This window comes from Podarcis tiliguerta (genome assembly GCF_965153285.1).
Source record: "Podarcis tiliguerta genome assembly, chromosome: 9".
NCBI lineage: Eukaryota > Metazoa > Chordata > Lepidosauria > Squamata > Lacertidae > Podarcis > Podarcis tiliguerta.
In genome coordinates this window covers 43824244-43845578 of record NC_139542.1, presented here as the reverse complement: position 1 = coordinate 43845578, position 21335 = coordinate 43824244, and the positions used below count along the sequence as shown (strand labels likewise).

The window sequence follows — 21335 nt, the reverse complement described above, 5'->3', positions numbered from 1 at the left end:
TGGGTCAATTGATGTGGACATTTAGGCTATGACTTATGAGCATGGCAGTAGATTGCAATCACTGTACATTCTCCACCCTCAAATTCAATTCTAAAATCTGAAGAAACAGTAGGCTAGATCCAAACTATGTTGGTTGAACTCCATTTAAATCAATGAGGCCCAAGTTAAGTTAGAGCTAACTTTTTTAATGGTTGTCAGTGGGACATAAGTACACCTAACTTAGTCTGGAGACAACCCAATTAGCTCCTGTCTTACAGCACCACCATCTGCTGCTATTGAATAAATTATAACAACTATAGCTGTTCTTTCTTCAGTCTGGTGGGTGAAGAAAGGAATTTTTTTGAACTTAACAATGCAGAATTTACTGGAAGTTGTGAGTGCGAGGGTGTTAAAAAACCCCTCCACTACATTTCTGTACAATATCACTTGAACAAGTGAATATTTAAAACTTTCAAAACTGCCAAGCTGTATAAAATGCATTAAAATAATATTATTCAAAAATATAAATGAAAACTGAATTAGACCTCTCTCTCTATATATATATAGATGTCTCCACAGTCTGCTAAGTCTTTAAATCAATAATCTAAGGTGGTCTCTAACATGGATTTCCTAAAAAGTGATCTGAATAACAGCACAAAGTTTACTGTTCAACATGAACTCTGTGAGTAGCTGATTGTACATGTAAAAATGCAATGTTCTGCCCCCTGGTGTTGCTCACTAAAAAAGGAACAGTTAAAGTACTCCCCGTCCTTTGCCTCACTTGAGATAGAGTGACATCTTCAGTTGAAGAAATGTAACAACAGTGCAAAACACAGACAATTGCACAGCTGTCAAAATCTATCTAGTAGCCTACCAGGTTTTCCCACTTTCCATCACTTTGTATAGTTAAAATAAACAGTCCTTGTTATGGACAGGGGAAGAATATGTAGCTTAACATAATGCAGCAGGGTAAAATTAATGTGCAGCAATTTAACAACTATCCAACATCCATTCTGGATAGTGCTGTTACACGAAGAGCTGAAGCAATTACACTTACAGCACAGTCCTATGCTACTCTACGAATTAGTAAACCCCTCTGTGTTTAGTAGGGACAATTCTCAGGGATGTACGTGTACAACTGCAGCCTTAAACTGACAGTGTAAACTGTTTTTAGTGAAACAAGGAGGTAAGAATTGTGCTGATTTGATTTGAAAAAAGATAAAATGAGGCTTCTTGGGATAAAACAAGAGGCAGTGGCTGTGTATGAATACTTTACAAATCAAAGAATTCAGTGTCCCTAGGTTCAGTGACAGATGCCTCACCAACAAAAAATAGCAATTAACCATATTCACTGTAAGCAGCCCCTCTGAAAGAAACACAGCCTGCACACAAACAACATTTTTCTTGATGCTTGGGCTGAATACACATTATACCTTTAAAGCACATTCAAATCAAATTCTGGGCACTGCAGCTTGTTATAGGGTTGCTCGGAATTGTAACTCTGAGGAGTACACTACATTGCCCAGAATTCTTTGAAGGGAGAAAATGTGTTTTGAATGTGCATTAAAAGTACAGTCATGTGGGCAGGTCTTGGAAGAAATACAATACAGTGGTACCTCGGGTTACATTCGCTTCAGGTTACATACGCTTCAGGTTACAGACTCCGCTAACCCAGAAATAGTGCTTCAGGTTCAGAACTTTGCTTTAGGATAAGAACAGAAATCGTGCTTTGGTGGCGCAGCAGCAGCAGGAGGCCCCAAAGTGGTGCTTCAGGTTAAGAACAGTTTCAGGTTAAGAATGGACCTCCGGAATGAATTAAGTACTTAACCTGAGGTACCACTGTAGAGTATCAATGCGCAGAAGTATGCGTTTTCACTTTTTGCATGTTCTGCCTTAGGGTGAGTTCACGTTTGATAGTTGTCTCACAAACGCACTTTGAATACTGTTGCACACCACCCCAATCTCTGAGAGGTGCAACTTCTCCACAGGGTTCAGGCGCTTACCCAGGGTTGGGTTTCCTTTAGAATGAGGAGCAGCAGAGACTGTGGTGTCTTTATGATATATGGTTTATTTACACATATATACAACCTGAGCCTATGATGGAAGGGTTCACCCATAGCCGCAGCCTTGGATTCAAGCAGAAATCGGGCATGGCTCTGACTCTCTGGATTCCCAGCTTGCTGCTTTGCTTCCAGCTTCTAGCTCACATAACAAACTCTGGCCTTTCTGTGTGGATGGTGCCATTTGGCTGCATAGGGATCCACACTATGAGAAGGAGCTCACTATTTGTATATAAGATCTTTTTCAAAAATAAAAATATTTTTCCCTTTGGCAATATGTGCTCCTTCCTTAGCCCTAAACATATACCTGGATATTTGAAGGATCAGAGGTGATTTCCCTCTTTCTAGCAAAGCTGGAAGCTCAACTTCCTCTCTCCTTCATTCCTGCTGCCCAGTTCTCAGGTTACTGAAGCAGAATCAGAGCTAGTGTTGCTTAGTGCTGAGGGAGAACTTGCTCCCACTGTTCCACAGAAATAATTGTGCGCAACATGAGAGCCTATTTGCTGACCTGCTCTGGCATCCAAGGGGTTCTGATGTTTGCCTGGTGCCCACCTGGAAAAGTTGCACAGGCTCATTAAGCTTATTCATCATGGGCACCACCAACTGGGCACTTCAGAGCAAGGCCAGAAGATATGGGGATGCAGATGGTTTTCCCATCTATCTGCCCAGTGAAAGGAAAAAATCTGCCCAGATATATTCCAGAAGGATGGTTAGGATAGAAATATAAATAGATTTTGGCTTTCTGAAGCACATGATGGGGTTCTGAGAGGACAGACCACAGGGGAAAGACACCAGGCTAAAACTGGGAAAACTATATACAGTGGTACCTCAGGTTACATACGCTTCAGGTTACGGACTCTTCAGGTTACAGACTCCACTAACCCAGAAATAGTGCTTCAGGTTAAGAACTTTGCTTCAAGATGAGAACAGAAATCCTGCTCTGGCAGCGCAGAGGCAGCAGGAGGCCCCATTAGCTAAAGTGGTGCTTCAGGTTAAGAACAGTTTCAGGTTAAGTACGGACCTCCGGAATGAGTTAGGTACTTAACCTGAGGTACCACTGTATTTAGAAATCGGCTTGATAAGCTGAGGATGTAAGAGCATTTGGGGCTACAGTGGACATTAACATAAGAACATAGGAAGCTGCCCTGTACTGAGTCACACCATTGGTCTTTCTAGGTTAATATTGTCTACACTGACTGGCAGCATCTCTCCAAGATTTCAGACATCATTCTCTACCAGCTCCACCTGAGCTAAAGTCTCGCAAGCAAGCAAGCAAGCAAGCAAACAAAATAAATGGACATCTAAATGAGATTTGATATGTTTTGCTTATGAAACTGGAGAGAATAATAGTGTTTCTCAAATTGGGCAAAGTGTGCTCCAATACGCTTTTATACTCTTACAATCTTTAGTCCAGCAACAGCAGCATCTTCTTCTGTCTCCGAATAACAGGATAGGGTGCCCTTAGCCATTCACCATACAAAAGCTCGTGCTAGTCCAATAAATGTGTGAACCTGAGGAGTGTATGAAATAATCCTTAATCATAGGAACGGGGTTGCTAGATTTTAATATTGGAATGTTTGGTAGTGGTGAGGTGTTTGATACAAAGTTGAGAACTGAAATTTGCACTTACAGATTGGCTACAGTCAGACATTATCATGAGAGGAACGAGCCAATGAGACGAGGATGCTCAGTGGTCAGAGCATCTGCTTTGCATGCAGAAGGTCCCAGGTGTGATCCCCAGGTATATCCAGGTAGGGCTGGGAGAGACTCCTGCCTGAAACCCTGAAGAGCTGCTGCCAGTCAGTACCAAGATAGGTGGATCCAGTGGTCTGACTCAGTCTAAGGCAGCTTCCTTTGTTCCTAACCAAGCCTCTGTCCAGGCTTATACGCTCCCTTTTCCATCTCTTTCTCCAGCGCAGCTGTAAGTCTGGAATGGAAGCTTTCACTTCCAATTTCAATTAACCACAGTTTAGCATTGCACCCTAACTTTAAACTAAGGTTGATCTTAATCATGGCTTGTTGAGAAAAAATGAGCTTGAGACAAGTTTGGCCTGAAATTGGTCCCCACCCCCTTTTCTTTTTTAAACACTTTAGTTAAGATTAATCAGTTTTGGAGAAGAGGGATGAGGAGCAGTGCATAATCCATAAGGGAAGCTGGATTCAACTCTGTCATGATAAACAACAGTTTATTGTCATATTTGGAGGCAGCCAAGGGAAGAAAGGAGCTCACGAGGAACTCTTTCTTTGAAGGTGGCCTGTCCCCTTCCATTTGACATGGATACATAGTGCAGTATGTGTCACACATAGGAGCCCTCCATTCCCATCGCTACATACCGCAGTTTATCTGAGCACAACCACTGTAAGGTTCACATGGAATTAAGGGGCATGGAGGAGAGGGAGAATGGAAAAGCACTGGCTGCATGTGAAAGTAATTACCATAACTGTAAGAACATAAGCTTGCCAAAATGTGAATGAATGACAACTCTATTGACCTCACACTCTTTTAAGGAACACATTTGATATGCAAAGGAAACTGATATGTTAAGGTTAAGAAGCCATTCCCTACATAGCTGTTAGGTCACACATTTTACTTGTGTTTATGCACTGGAAATCAGCAAATCAAATTCATTTTGCTGAGTTTAGGAGGCACTTTTACAATACACTTAAATCCTTTAAAAAACCCCCAAAAAACTACTTCCTGCATGGCAGTGTTGCACTGACTTCAGGTTATGCGAGTTCAAATGCTAATGCATGATTAGGTACCCCATTCCTATTGTTTTTAATTTCAGATGTCATGCACCTTGGAGGAGAGCCCGGGTTCTTTGCATCTCTATGGAAAATTTGGAAATCTGTGCCTGATAGTATGCACCCTTAAGTCTTTGGCTGTTTGCAGGAAGGGGATGAGATGCAACTACCAGATGTTGTGTAATTAATATATTGTATGGATGATAAACTTAATTACTGCTTCCTGTAATCCATGCTGCATTTAAAAAGAGGATATGGAGGATCCAGGAAACTACAAACCTTTGATGTCTGTATCGGCTAAATTGGTGGAAAGCACTACTAAAGACAGAATTATTAAGCATAGAAATATAGAACAACAAGCCTTGCTCAGGATGAATTATTTTCCGAGGCCATTCCAATCACAGTGATTTGTGGGGAGGGGTGTTGAAATAAACAAACAGAGATGTTCTTCACGTGGGTCATCATTTTCGTCTGAGTTGGCTGTGGAAGCAGGGTGTAAGTGCTTCCAAACACTATTGAGACAGATAGAATGCAGATCTTGTGGTTGCTAAACACTCCTAGTATATATGTGACTCAACTATATAGGAACAGATTATGAGATTATTTTGCTGGTCCATAGCAATACATTCCCATTAAGATCAAAATCTGAATACTTTTTTTAAAAAAACCCTTCTTCCTTTTTAAATAAAGATTATCGTGTGGAGATACAGCAGTTGTTAGTCATATATGAGGAACAGAATGGCCATCCCAGGAGATGTTGGGATTGAAATACCTGTCTTACCTGACATGAGGTGTTGGGTTTCCAGCAACTCTGCACTCAAGCAGGACCTTCCTTCCTTCCGCAACTTCTTGACTCCTGAGTTTCTGGGTAAATCGAGGGGCTGAAGGCTGACTGTGTATCTCTTTTGTGACCTGGTACAGGGAAGCATTCTCACTGGCCTTGCAGTCTTCTTTCCTTTGGAGCACAGACTCTCCAGTATGAGTGTCTTCCGGCACCTCATTCGCAGGTGTGATCTCTGGGCATGTTTTGTCAGGGGTTGGATTCCTTATGGAATTAGGCATGGTTGGTTGCTTGTTTTTAGGAGAAAGATACCCACTATCTGGAGAAGAGGAGTTTCCGTCAGGGCTCCTGACTCTTGTCTTGGCTGCTTCACGAAAGATGGAAGAGAGTTCTTCAATTAAAGTAGCCGCTTTGTCACACATCTTATTCTTGAAGGGAACATCACCTGCAGAAGTTGGTTTGGATTTGGGGCTCAGCTTTTGCATGCTTGGACCACACTTTTCAGCATTTTTTAGGCTCCGAATGAAGCTGGGTCTTGCAGGCAGCAGGGAAGATATGCTGGATGGTTTCCCAGTGACATTGTGAATGTTGTTTGCTTCCTGAGAATACATGTTCTGGTTCTTCTGGTCTGGGAGAGTTTGAGCTGAAATCAGGAGTGAGTTTGGGCTGGTCACCTGAGTCCTATTGGAAGTGTTTTGACTATCCCCATTGGTCTCAATGGAAGAGGCATTATCTGGTGAGTTTGGAGAAGTGTTGAAGTAATATGTGAACTCCTGGTTTGCGTTCCCATCCTCCTTTACAGAATTCACAATAGATGTGTGAGCAAGTTCCAGGCTTTTGCTTATTTCTTCGTCACTAAGAAAGGCAGATAGCTCATTTGAAAGTTCCCCATCTGGTATGTCTGATAGGGAATCATAGAAGAGTTCATAAGATGAGGAATCCTCAGATGTGTTTTCGTGGTTTCCCACATGTGTGCTCTTCTCTGCAGAATATGCCTCCATCATTAAAGGCATTGGAACAGCTTGCTCACAGCTTCTGTCCTGCATGCTGGAAGAGAATAAATTCTGTTTTGATAAGGACCACACACTTTTTGTCACCTAACTACTCTTTTTCATTCACATATTATTAGCTCCAAAACCAGAGAGAAAACTGAAAAATCGCTGAAACCCTTATGGACCCTAGTGAAATTATAATTTAAAGGTACAATGTATTTGACTACTACAATGCCAGGGTCCCTGTAGTTGTTCTGTGCCAGGCATAAGCAAACTTGGCCCTCCAGATGTTTTGGGTCTACAACTCCCATAATCCCTAGCTAACAGGACCAGTGGTCAGGGATGATGGGAATTGTAGTCCCAAAACATCTGTAGGGCTGAGTTTGCCTATGCCTGTTCTATGCAATTGTAACTATGGGTCCTGAATGTTTTGCCGAAAGCTTGGAAATTTCAATGCAGCAAAAATAAATCAAAAAATCCAAGAAATCAAGTATTTTGTTAATAATGTTCAAAATCTTCTCTAGAAGGAGGCTATTGTGACTTATAACAGCAACTGCACAAAGCCTCCAGAAGGCTGTCAACCAATTTCTCTTTCAGAACGTTAAATCCTTTAAAGTAGGGAAAGGGAACTTGGGGCTCTCCATACACTGTTCAACAACAACTCCCATAATTCATGATCCTTGGCTATGTTGGCTGGGACTGATGGGAGTTGGAGTCCAACAACAGCTGGAGAGCCATAGGTTGCCCATTCCTGAGTTAAGCAAATTCAAATAAATTTACATGTCACAAAAACCTCAATAAAAGTATCTTTTCAGGTACTGAGGAAAGTATGAGATAATTTACAATTAAACAAAAATCTACCAGCAACAAATATGGGCCATCTTTAATCTTTTCTTTTAAATTCCCTGTCACATTACATCACAACAACTTAAATGTATTTGCTCTTGACTTGTACAGCCATTCATTTAAAATCTTCCTCACTGATTAAAATTGGCCCTATTAATATTCATAACCAAAGGCTGCAATCCTAAAGACACATACAAGGCATTATTCCCTGTAGTGGGTCTTACTTTTGAGTAAACATTCATAGAAGGACAATCCCGGGGCATTTTGCTGCCTAAGGTGAACATGCGGAAGTTGAATGGGCTAGAAGTTGATTCCTAGTTTAGCATTGGTGACAGAACATCATCTTTCCCCTGGGAGCAGCAGGTTAATTTAGGCAGCTCAGAGCAGCCTGCAATGGTACACAAATCTCTGTCGTCAAATGGAAGGGAATGGCTAAGAAGGAGTTTGGAGGAGGAGTTTGGATTTGATATCCCGCTTTATCACAACCCGAAGGAGTCTCAAAGCAGCTAACATTCTCCTTTCCCTTCCTCCCCCACAACAAACACTCTGTGAGGTGAGTGGGGCTGAGAGACTTCAAAGAAGTGTGACTAGCCCAAGGTCACCCAGCAGCTGCATGTGGAGGAGTGGAGACGCAAACCCGGTTCACCAGATTACGAGACTACTGCTCTTAACCACCACACTGGCTCTCAAGGTCTCAAGGCACTCAGGAGGAACAGTAGTGGGGCTGCTGCTGCCACACATCCTACCATTTGCCACCTGAGGCAGCTGCCTCACTATGCCTAATTGTAGAGTCGGCCCTCATGCACTGTAACCTTTCAACAGGTTAATCTAGTGGTTAAACCAATTAGCAGGTTGCAGTTATAATTCTGGGTCGTTTTAGTTTAGAAGACAATAGCTCAGTGGGGCATAATAGCAGTTTGTAGAATTTTGAATGGTATGAGGAAAGATCGGAAATTAATCATTGTTGTTGTTATCAATTAATCTATATACTGTTTCATTACCAAAGTGGCTTCAAAGCTGTTGACAAGTATTAAATCAATTCGAACATATATTTTAAGCAGAGATTGGATGACCATCTGTCATATATAATTTACTTGAGATTCCTGTATTTGCAGGGAATTGGATTAGATGACCCTTAGGGTCCCTTCCAACTCTACAATTCTATGTTTCTATCTATAAACACATAAAATACAACAATAATACATTTATTCCACTTCTCAAGGACTAGAATAAGAGACAAAAGCTATGTTCAACACACATTGTTATATATTTTAGAAGTATATTAAAAGCATTCAGGGCTTTGCAAAGGAAACGGAAGAACTTCATCTGGAAATGTGGGTAGACCAAAAGCTAAATGAATGCATAACGGCATTTCTGTTTGAAGGCAGGTGTTTAGATCTAAAATGACAGCCAGCCTAGTGATGAACCAAGCTGGTTTAGCAAGACAGCACTGATTCTTCCACTTCGTTTTTCAAAGCTGCATATCACCATATGCCATACGACTTTTCTTCTGTAAGAGATGTATGACCTGGCTGACAGTCATGAGATGCAATCGGATGTATTTTACATTGACTTGTGTAAGCTCCTGTTACATTTAGCAGCTCCTCTGGGGCTTATCTTGCATGAAACTCTTAACTGATTGGCAGAGTGCTTGAATCCTTGGACTAGCCTGGGCATCTCTTAATATCTCTTCTCTTTCTCAGTGCCATATCACTGTGTAACCGAGCAGAAAAGAAAACTATTAGGAAACCGAGTTCTTTGCCATGAGATTTTAGCACCTGAATCTCTCAGGCAACGAATGTGCATTTTGTTTATTCTGGGCTCTCTGCTTTCCTTTTAATCCAATTTCTGTAACAAACTACATGCAACAATGAGTTACCCAAAAATAAGGTTGCCAGATTTTTTCCAATGAATCCGGGGACACTTTTCAACTTCAATTGATTTTGTATGGGGACTGATTTGTAAATCTGGGGACTGTCCCCGGGAAATGGGGACGTCTGGTAACCTTAAAAAGCTTTAAATATGAACACAGTTGTCCGAATCACAGTTTAAGAACTTTAGAAAAGAACGTGAGAGATTAAACACACATTTCCAGTTTAATACAGAGCCCATGAGGAAGGTTGAATACCGTCTAAGTTTCAACATATGCAAAGGCTTCCCCATTTATTTTGAATGGGTAGGAGCATTATGTATTGCTTTGCGGACACTCACCTGCCCCTGATACTGAAGTGTATGCGGAAGCCTGCATAGATGGGAGCTAACTCATCAGTGTGCACATTGATGTCTGACTAAAACAGGTTTCCTCAAACGTGGCCCTCCAGATGTTTTGAGACTACAATTCCCATCATCCCTGACCACTGCTCCTGCTAGCTAAGGATCATGGGAGTTGTAGGTCAAAAACCTCTGGAAGGCTGAGTTTGAGAAAGCCTGGACTAGAACTTTGGTTTGAACCTATCCTAACCTCTTGCTCATGAGCTATTCGACAGTGGAATAGACTACTTTAGAAGGTGGTGGCTGCTCCTTCATTTGATGTTTTTAAGCAGAGGTTGGATGGCCATCTGTCAGGGATTCTTAAGCTGTGATTCCTGCATTGCAGAGGGTTGGACTAGACAGGAGCTGGGCATGTTTAGCCTGGAGAAGAGGAGGTTAAGGGGTGATATGATAGCCATGTTCAAATATATAAAAGGATGTCACATAGAAGAGGGAGAAAGGTTGTTTTCTGCTGCTCCAGAGAAGCGGACACGGAGCAATGGATCCAAACTACAAGAGAGAGGATTCCACCTAAACATTAGGAAGAACTTCCTGACAGTAAGAGCTGTTCGACAGTGGAATTTGCTGCCAAGGAGTGTGGTGGAGTCTCCTTCTTTGGAGGTCTTTAAGCAGAGGCTTGACAACCATATGTCAGGAGTGCTCTGATGGTGTTTCCTGCTTGGCAGGGGGTTGGACTCGATGGCCCTTGTGGTCTCTTCCAACTCTATGATGCTATGATTCTATGAACTCTTCCAACTCTTTAACTCTATATTTTATGACCTGCAAGTGAGTCACAAACGTTAAACAAATGGGTTGCAGGCTTTATAAGTAAACCAAAACAATATTTTTGCTTTTAATCCTTAACTGGTATGATGAATACCTCCTACAGCTTGTGGTATATTATAATGCTTGTACAGTGGTACCTTGGGTTACATACGCTTCAGGTTACAGACTCCGCTAATCCAGAAATAGTACCTCGGGTTAAGAACTTTGCTTCAGGATGAGAACAGAAATCGTGCTTCAACAGTGCGGCGGCAGCGGGAGGCCCCATTAGTTAAAGTGGTGCTTCAGGTTCAGAACAGTTTCAGGTTAAGAACGGACCTCCGGAACGAATTAAGTACTTAACCCAAGGTACCACTGTAACTAAACAACAGAAAGGCTCAAGACTTTTACCACTTGGGAAAGGCTTTCTGATAGCTAGAAGCAAATCTGGTGACAGCTTGCCACATAACAGAGCCTGTACAGCAGAGGTGACTGTAATAGCCACTCAAAACAGCTTACTAGATGAGCACCTTGTGTCGTACTGTCGATGGATCTCCTGCCAGGATAAGTTAATAGTTAAGCCAGGGTGATATGCTTAGTTAAAATAACAAATAATATATTTACCTTCTGTATCAGTAATTCTTTCATACTACATCTGACAAATATCAATCCCTGCTTTGATCTACTTGTTGACAAAATGTAAGCTGAGGTATCTACTGACACTTGACAAAATAAACTGTATTATGAATAAAGCTATTTAAAATATTCATAGTTCATTAATATGGCTTGTGCAACCATGTTTTTAGAATACTTTTGTTAATTTAGGAAGCAATATCCTGCAGGCAGATGCACACCAATCTGCACACAAAACAGTAAATAACTTGGTAAATAGTAAAAGCATTTCAACAAATTCCACATTAATATGCGTGTTTGTTCATTTTTTTATTGGATGCCTCAAACAATTGTTATATAATTGGCAGCCATTTTAACTGCAAGATTGCCTAAGAACTAAGGCCCAATAAAATAATGTGTCACCGTACCAAAAAAGGTTGGGAACCGCTGGTCCAGGGGATCAGCTGTCAAGGCTTCTGGGTAAGTGCCAGAAAATCAGGGCTAAACTTGGTAATTGTATGTTTCATATGCTTATTAAGGAAATCATCCAGCCAAAGGAAAGTCCTTTGAAGTCCCATAGATTTCAGTGGAATATATTTTAGCCCTTGTCATGTGGCATATGCGTGATGAGGCCGCCATGCAATTAAAGGAAAGTTGCCCCAGACCACTGGCCCCATCACTGATATTGTGAATAGCCCTGCCTTCCAACATCCATGCATTAAACGTTCATGTCTGGACTCTGGAGAGGGAAACCTGCTTACATAGATCTCTGTGCACAGATCTGATAGTGAGGCTTCCTCTGTTCAGATGTCCACACTCAATGTGTTGGCATTGTAGGTATGAGTTTAACTTAACTGTACGGAGCAGAGCAGCGATGTCACGCTGGCCACGTGACCCGGAAGTGTCTCCGGACAACGCTGGCCCCCGGCCTCTTGAGTGAGATGGGCGCACAACCCTAGAGTCTGTCAAGACTGGCCCGTAAGGGCAGGGGTACGGAGCCCAGCACACCTGTAACTCTGTAATTAAAATCAGTGGGATACATGAGGAGGAGTTTGGATTTGATATCCCGCTTTATCACTCCCCTTCAGGAGTCTCAAAGTGGCTAACATTCTCCTTTCCCTTCCTCCCCCACAACAAACACTCTGTGAGGTGAGTGGGGCTGAGAGAGTTCAAAGAAGTGTGACTAGCCCAAAGTCACCCAGCAGCTGCATGTGGAGGAGTGGGGAATCGAACCCGGTTCACCAGATTACGAGTCCACCACTGTTAACCACTACACCACGCTGCTAATGAGCAGTTAACTTTGGCTGGATCAAAGTTTTTATTTTAAATGTTTTTAATTCTCCTCTTTTTTTAAAAAAAGAAGAAACACCCCTAATTTTAAATAAAAGTTATACATGGTATATATTTCTTAATAAATGTGTGTTATTTGTCAAATTTTTATTAAATATGATGCTTGGCATCCTGCTGGTATTAGTTTTTCCATCATAGTGGCAAGTGAGGAAGATCTTTGCCAGGCTCCAGTGCATGCAAGCAGTGACAGCTCTCATTCCATTCAACAGTGAAGAATGTTCTTTGTGGGAACAGAAAAGTAAATGCAATAAGGCAAATTATTCCATGTGGGACAATGCATTCAACAATGGGGAAGTTAGGGGTGCTCCAGACCCACTGAAATTGGTTTACGTCCATTTTGCAATCCACTGCACAATAAAGCAAACCTGGCAAAAATGTGTCTTACCCATTCATTCTCAGATAGTCCATGCACAAAGAAAGGATAAAAATTCACATCCAGAACAGCCAGCTAATCTGATCGCAAGTGCCTAAAATAGATACCGAAGCAAATATGTTGGCACCTGGCAATGTAACTAGATTACTAGAAGGTGCAACATTTCTTCGTTTGTGAACAAAATGCCAAGTTCCCTACAGGGCACCGCAATTATTTGGCTCTTCTGAACTTTTGTCCATTTCTTTTGATTGCCTGTAAAAAGGCTTCACATCTCTAACAGTAAGCCTTCAAGTCTGTGTGCTTTGAATTAAGGTTTGCCAACCTACCTAATTTATTTCGGTGGGATTAAGCGCTTCATTCAATGCTGCATCATGGCCAGAATGTATAGCTCTGCAATGTTATCCAGGAAATCCACTTTTCCTTTGCCAGGACTCTGCGTCTTTAAGTCATATCTATTCTAGTTAAAATAACACTTGGACCCTATCAAATAGCATACATGATCATAATTAGAACTAGGCTATGAGCTATTTCTAGACTCTTCTGATTAGACAGCAGCATATTTATAAATGCTTTCCTCATCTCTCTAATGAGCTTATTGGTGATAGTAAAACAATGTACTGTACAGTTTGGAAAAAAAAGATGAAAAGTACATGTAGCTAGCCTGTTATTTCATGCATTTCTTGATTTTTTAAAACAATTTTCTCAGGCCTAAATGTGATATTCTACAAACAGCAATAGAAAAAAATCACAGAAACTTTAGACCATCAGTTATAAATATGCTTACTTAAACATTATAAGTTATTGTTTGAAAGGCACTGATAATTCATATAATGAATATAAATTAGAATATGTTTAGCCCTGTTAAAAATAATGTTCACAATCTGACTTTCTAGTGCAATCAGGAAAAGGAAATGCACAGGACAAAAACACAGGCAATTAATTATGTCTATAATTAGTTTCTTTAAAAATTAAAATCAAATGCTTTCAAAAACATTATGCAACCAGAAAGCTTGGCAACAGTCAATGAAATCTCTTTATATGTAGCGAATGAAATAAAACATTCATACAGGGACAAAATTAAGCGGAATTTAATAAAGAATCCAAAAGGATCTTACAAACCTTAAGTCAGTGTGAAGAATTTCATATAGAATAAATTTCAAGCATGGAAGCTCTTCCTCCTTTTGTCTAGGAAAGCTGGAAGTTGCTTTAGCTATTCATTCAGGATTGCTTGGTCCACAGTATCGAGGTGACTGTGGCCTCTGAGTTACATCTGTCTTCTCTATGTAATTCCTACCCACTCATCTATATTTGGTAACTGAACTCATGTTTCAGCAGGGCTGCCACTATCTGGAATTCCAGCAGAACGAACATTCGGCCAAGATGAACGAGCAACGTCTGTGTGTGCTTCATACTTATGTATCCAAGGAGTTGTTGGAGATTACAAAAAGCAGTCTGGTATTGTTCTTTATACCAATGCTGGAAGTTTTCCCCATAACTTTGTAACAGCTAGCCTGAAGAATTCTGCAGGGGTTGACTGATACAAAATAAATTTCCATAGAAAAGTTTTCTGCTTTACTTCAAAGCATGCTTTTGGTAACTAGGTTTAAATTAGTCCAATACTTTTTGCTATCAGATTGTCCTGTTGCAATGCTTACAAACACAGTATTCAGATAGGTCATGGGTAGGCAAACTAAGGCCCGGGGGCCAGTTCTGGCCCAATCACCTTCTAAATCCAGCCCACGAATCAGCGTGTTTTTACATGAGTAGAATGTGTCCTTTTATTTAAAATGCATCTCTGGGTTATTTGTGGGGCATAGGAATTCGTTCAGTTTATTTCTTCAAAATATAGTCCAACCCCCCACAAGGTCTGAGCGACAGTGGACCGGCCCCCTGCTGAAAAAGTTTGCTGACCCCTAAGATAGGTGCTTAGGAATGAATGATGCTTATTTTTCTTAGTTCATCAGCAACATGATTTTTAACCTTTTTTGGGGGGAAATGATGCAATGTGTGCTGCCTATGCTACCACATTTGCATTTTACATTCTAGCAGCAGTTCTCAAACTTTTCTTGGGGGTAGGGGAAGTGGAAATGAATATTGATTTATACCACATAGTGCAAGCATCGTTGTCAAAACCAATGCCTACGAAAACTGAGGCTGCTGAAGAGACCAGAGACCTGGAAGACCTGCTCCCTGCCTTGCACCTGGCCTGGGAAGCTTATTTAGGCGCTTTTGCTGGGGGACGTTGTTGCTGCTTTTGATATATATATATATTTTGCATCTGCATTTTAGATCTTATTAAGATTTATGTTGAACTTGTTTAATTTGCTTGTGTATTTTTAAATGTTTTATGTATTGTTTATGACCACTTTTGTTATGTTTGTAATTATGTATTTTTTCATGTCAGCTGCATTGAGCATGGTTTGAACTACGGAAAGGTGGAATACAAAGAAAATTATGTATGTATGTACAGGCGGAGACCATTTTGCATGGGGGTTTTGTTTCTGATTCTCGTGCGCATCTGTGCAGCGTGCATAATCTTGCTCCACCCTGTTCTGCCCTGCCACATTTCTGGGCCACTTCCAGATCATGTGTAAAATGGCCGCTGCCTGTATATTACCAAAAACATGCCCCCTAGCCCATGCATCTGAGAAAGGTTCCTTTAAGTGGTAAAATTGTGAGGTGGGGATTAATAGATGACACCAGTGCTGTATATATACATGAACAGACTCTAAGCCAGGGTCTTGTACTCCCCGTTTTATAAATACTTTGTTTTGTTTAGTTGTTTAGTCGTATCCGACTCTTTGTGACCCCAAGGACCAGAGCACGCCAGGCACTCCTGTCATCCACTGCTTCCTGCAGTTTGGTCAAACTCATGTTAGTAGCTTCGAGAACACTGTCCAACCATCTTGTCCTCTGTCGCCCCTTTCTCCTTGTGCCCTCAATCTTTCCCAGCATCAGGGTCTTTTCCAGGGAGTCTTCTCTTCTCATGAGGTGGCCAAAGTATTGGAGCCTTAGCTTCAGGATCTGTCCTTCCAGTGAGCACTGAGAGCTGATTTTCTTCAGAATGGAGAGGTCTGATCTTCTTGCAGTCCATGGGACTCTCAAGAGTCTCCCTCCAGCACCATAATTCAAAAGCATCAATTCTTTGGCGATCAGCCTTCTTTATGGTCCAGCTCTCACTTCCATACATCACTACTGGGAAAACTATAGCTTTAACTATTTGGACCTTTTTTGGTAAGGTGATGTCTCTACTTTTTAGGATGCTGTCTAGGTTTGTCATTGCTTTTCTCCCAAGAAGCAGGCGTCTTTTAATTTTGTGACTGCTGTCACCCTCTGCAGCTTTCATGGAGACCAAGAAAGTAAAATCTCTCACTGCCTCCATTTCTTCCCCTTCTATTTGTCAGGAGGTGATGGGCCTAGTGGCCATGATCTTAGCTTTTTTGATGTTGAGCTTCAGACCATATTTTGCACTCTCCTCTTTCATCCTCATTAAGAGGTTCTTTAATTCCTCCTCACTTTCTGCCATCAAAGTTGTGTCATTTGCACATCTGAGGTTGTTGATATTTCTTCCAGCAGTCTTAATTCTGATTTGGGATTCATTTTCGCATGATGTATTCTGCGTATAAGTTAAATAAGCAGGGAGACAATATACAGCCTTGTCGTACTCCTTTTCCAATTTTGAACCAATCAGTTGTTCCATATCCAGTTCTAACTTTATAAATACAGCCCTGGTCAAAATGGCTTCAATCTGAAAAATAAATTTTTAAAAATGTAACCCGTCCCTTGCCTATATAACAATCTAATTTACACATTAAAGCCTTTGGCAGAAACCTGAGTGAGCTTTTGAGTTCTTTGTTTGGCAATGATGGCTAGAACAGAGAGAGAAATTCCCAATAAACTACTTGTATAGGATTGCACTGTTACTTTATTTACAAAATTATTGATGAGATAACTTTTGGTCAAAAAAAGTGCCCCAAAGCGACTTTCAACAGAAAACGCTTGAAGTTTAAAACTTTATAGCACTATCCTAACAAACAGAGCATCCTTGGCTCTTTTTTGTCCTTACCTCTGTCTTCCTCTAAATTTATCTTTATGTACTAGACACATAGTTGTTTAAGCATCATTCCTTCCCCCCAGGAAACCTGAGGGAATCGCCATAGCTCAGTGGTAGACTACATGCTTCACATAATTAAATCCCTGACATTTTTAGCCTCCAGCCTCTAAGATCAGGTAGCAGATGATGTGAAAGACCCTTGCCTCGAACCCTGGAAAGCCAGTGCCAGTCTGAGCAGAAGACAGATGGACAAATAACTGGACCTGCTAGAAGGCAACTTCCTCTCAGTGCTGTGCCAAAAATATCATCTTTCTTCTAACAATTCTCCATCAATTAATGAGAAAGGAAATTGCGTCAGTAAATCATCAAAGGGGAGGAAAGAAAGGGGCAAACTTCTCATGGGAGGGCTGCAGGGTTTCTTTTTGGTGGTCATTCTTACTTTTGAAGTAGCCAAGTCGTGTTTGTGAATATGCCTCCTTTCATTCTACAAATCATCTCCTCAGGGGTATGTATGTAGCCTTCCCAGATGCTCATGCTTCACTTAAAGCCTAGGGAAAGACATTACTAGGAAACACTTCCCATGGGGCCTTTTCAGTTCAGGAAGTAGGGAGGCTGTAGAGATTTGTTTATTGGGAAGAAAATCAACAAACATAAGGCCACCTCAAAAATTCTAAAGAAATTCCAAAGTAATTATTTTTATTACTTTTTATATTTATTTAGCGGGCAACAACCAGGAACATAAACAAATATGCAAACAGAACATACAAAAGAAAAACACATATTCCATGTTGTACAATGAAGTTCCAAACCACAATGTAAATATCAAAAGGAAAGAAATGCAGAAACCATGTGTTTAGGCAGTCATCTAACACAGTGTCTTCAGAGCTGATTCTAAAGTCCCCTGAGAATGAGGCAGAAAATGGACTTTTCCGCAGAGGTAGAGAACTTCTAAGAACTTGGAGGACAGTTTTAATACAGCACTGCTTCCTATATAACCCTGGGAATTGCTGTTCTGGGAGTGTGAATTGCAGATCTCCCACACCAAATTCTAAGGAGCCACAGCTACCATTCCTGGATTTTTTTGTAGCAGAAGCCATGAGGCTTAAACTAGTACAGAAGCAGTGTAAAGGTACCGTGTAGTTAGACATACCCTTGCTGTCATTCTTTGAGCCAGTGTGGTGTAGTGGTTAAGAGTGGTGGTCACGTAATCTGGGGAACCGGGTTCGCGTCTCCGCTCCTCCACATGCAGCTGCTGGGTGACCTTGGGCCAGTCACACTTCCTTGAAGTCTCTCAGCCCCACTCACCTCGCAGAGTGTTTGTTGTGGGGGGGGGGAGGGAAAGGAGAGTGTTAGCCGCTTTGAGACTCCTTAAAGGGAGTGAAAGGCGGGATATCAAATCCAAACTCTTCTTCTTCTTCTTCTTTCTCATTTTCCCTGTGATCTTCCTTTTTTTTTCTCTCTCTCTCTCTCCTCCCCCACCTTCCATTGTCACTTGTTCAACATAGCTTAGGACACTTCAGAATTTTAACAGTGAGTCAGTACTGGAGGAAGGCACACTTGGGTGATCAAATAAGCTCAGTGGTTTAGAAACATACTCAAGTCTGAAATCCATAAATTTGTAACTTAATGCAAGTACAGTATAGCAAGAAAGATGAAGTTTTTACATTCAAAATAGAGACTGGTCAACACAGTGCAAGCATATACATATAGCTGATGCAGCAGATTGATCTATCTCTTTCCTAAGGAGCTTGGTCAAAGAAGTTTCTTTCAGAAGAAAGGGGGTGGAAAAAATAACAATAAATGACATTTTAAAACTACTGTACATATATAACACAGGGACTGAAGAAATCTGTTACATCGTATAGCTCTGCCAAATTTGCACTTATTTCTGCCAAGTAGGTGTAAATACTGCAGCACCTTCAATTTGAATATGCTTAATCTAAGGCTACACCGGGGGTGTGGGGCACAAAGGCAAAATAAAATTTATGGGCACGTGGCTGCGGTGCTGGAAAATGGCTTTACCATTAGTGGGTTTCCATGAGAGCCCAGATGGCTCATGTATGGAATTAGGATTTATTCCTCTAATGATTTAATATCCCTTGACAGTTAAAAAGCAAAGTGGAGCTTGCAGGATTTAGATATAAGGTGAAGAAGCACGAACTACAGCTGAGCTATAAAGTTCCTTTGCCAATGAAATCCAAGGAACTTCCTGGACAGGGAGGTGAAAGTGATACCATGGAAGTCTTTGCAAAAGTCCCTCATAGCAAAATAGTGTTAAGAGCAGAGGGTGACTCTTTTGGATTCTCCATCAGTCAAAGCTTTGTGTACGTATATGCAGTATATTCCAGAGCTGTGGGGAGATACTATCCCCTTAAAAAAAAACAACCCAACCAAAAACATTTCACATCAGAGATAGAAAAGGTGACAGTCCTAATTTTTCAAGTCAACATTTTCTGGCTCTGTGAGATTCAATTTAGGGTTTATTTTCTGATAGACTCTAAAAGACTATAAACCACAAGTGAATCCGACATGTGTTCATACTCAGCACACTGAGAACATTCCACAGAGATTAGATTTCATTTTAAAAACAGAGTAAGCTGCCAGTCCTCATCATCACTGTGGGGAAAACTTTCTCCAATCCCTGGAACAGAGGAAAAGACGGTGAGCAAGCTCACAGTTGCCAAGGCCAGGCTACTGCATAGGGATTTGTAGTGTAATTAGAGATGGAAATCTTGAAGCCATGGGAAAAACCTCCTCTTTTTTGCCAGGGGAGAGTGTTAATTTTGGGAGGAACTTGGAAAACAGGACATTGTTACTCCAGGAACATCAAATATATTACGTATAACTAGCTTTGTCCATACAATTATAATATTTGATATATTAAGTTTTAAAATATGGTTTGTTCATGCAACAATTACAAATCTACTAAATTGAAACACCTACTGTGCATTAAAAGAAGAAACGCAAAAGCAAAGAAGACACAGAATCCTTCTTCCGTATGAAAATGGAAGCAAACAAGCATGTTGCTCTTGCATTTGAGAGCTGTACTGTACTGCTTGCCCTCAAGTATACAGGAATTGTAATGATTTGATACTGTACACAATCTTGCATTTAAAAAACCCCTTCCTATTACACTCTTCATAAAGCATTTTAAGAGAATAAGTGTTTGATGAGACCATCTCTTCAACATTTTATTCATCCTTCTAAAATAAAATATTTCATAATCAATCTTTTTCAATGGTTCAACTTTGGAGTGGAGAGAATAATAAAACCATAGAGTTGGAAGGGACCACGAGGGTCATCTAGTCCAACCTCTGCAATGCAGGAATCTTTTGCCCAATGTAGGGCTTGAATCTATGACCTTGAGATCAATAGTCTCATGCTCTATGCGTGGAGGAAAGACACATTATGTCTTTGGGGAAAACACATATGCATCAAATAGAAACCAGCACGACAGAATTCTTTCATTGCTTGCTTCAACTCTGGTTTTGTGGAAAAAAAACCCCATGTGTACAAAGTGCCAACATGCTGAGGAAAATCAGCAGTCTGCCTGATTCAGGAAGGTCAATATATGTTTGGGGAAATAATAATGTGCACTGTGCAGGATAGTATCTCTTCACCTGGAACTCCGGGTGGGCGGCCATTGCTGCATGGTATGGCAGGTTCAGGGAGCTTTCCAGGTGAGGCCGGAGGAGGGGTGGCTGGCACTGCCCACCTCAGACCCTCATGTAAAGGTGGGCAGTGCCCGCTCAGCCAATCAGAGGCTGGGGCCTGGGGCTGCAAGCAGTCCATCCCTAGCCTATTTAAGGGGGCGGTCAGGTGTCGGCTGCCCTCTTGGCTGATCATCATGGGATTTTCCACCCACCCAGTCTTCAGGAGCCTGTTCAGAGTGGGGAAGTGGGCACGTTGCTTATGGACCTTGTTATGGTTAATTCAGTTGATGGATGTATTTTGGGGGCCAGGGAGGAATTTTCTCCTTCAAGCAAATTGGCCGGCTTGTAGGTTTTCGCCTACCTTGTAGCCACCGTCACAACTTTGGCAGATTAGGCATGGGGCTGCATCCTTAGTCACTGGGGTACCCTGTTAGAGGGATCCAGGAAAGGTGGTTCTGTCCAGGAGTCCACTAGTGGACCAATGAGCCAACACACCTCTCCCAGTGGTGGCCTGTGTGGGGTCATGGCATCCAATCTATGTTGGGGATGACTCCCTAGCACAGATTTGACCCCACCAGGTTTCTCTCAGGTACAGTGCTTTTTTCCTTAAAAAAAAAAAAAAGTTTAGGGGTACTCTCGTTTTCCTACGCATATTGAAATACTGCCCCCTCAATGAGGCCATACTTAGATTCACAAAATGTTTAGCGGTATGTGTACCCCTGCATCCCCCGCCCCCAGATAAAAGCACTGAGGTAGCAGGCAAGCCCAATGCCTTAGCCAAACCTACTCTTTCCTGTAATCAAAAATGTAGTGGCCTATTTCAACCCAATAGCAGTCTCCTGTGTCATTCTTGAGGCCCTCCCTTCACCTACCACGGC

At 41.4% G+C, this 21335-nt stretch overlaps 1 protein-coding gene across 2 annotated transcripts in view; it reads right to left on the bottom strand.

Annotated features, from left to right (window-relative positions):
- Nucleotides 1–14031, bottom strand: part of PALLD (palladin, cytoskeletal associated protein) — a 219867-nt gene extending 205836 nt beyond the window's left edge. For both annotated transcript variants that reach the window (XM_083457026.1, XM_083457030.1), the window contains exons 1-2: nt 13870–14031; nt 5566–6612 (exon numbers count right to left, since the gene is read on the bottom strand). In XM_083457026.1, coding sequence (XP_083313152.1) covers nt 5566–6611 — 1046 coding nt within the window. In that variant the 5' untranslated portion in view covers nt 6612; nt 13870–14031. The remainder of the gene's footprint in view (nt 1–5565; nt 6613–13869) is intronic.
- Between the last annotated feature and the right edge of the window lie 7304 nt (nt 14032–21335).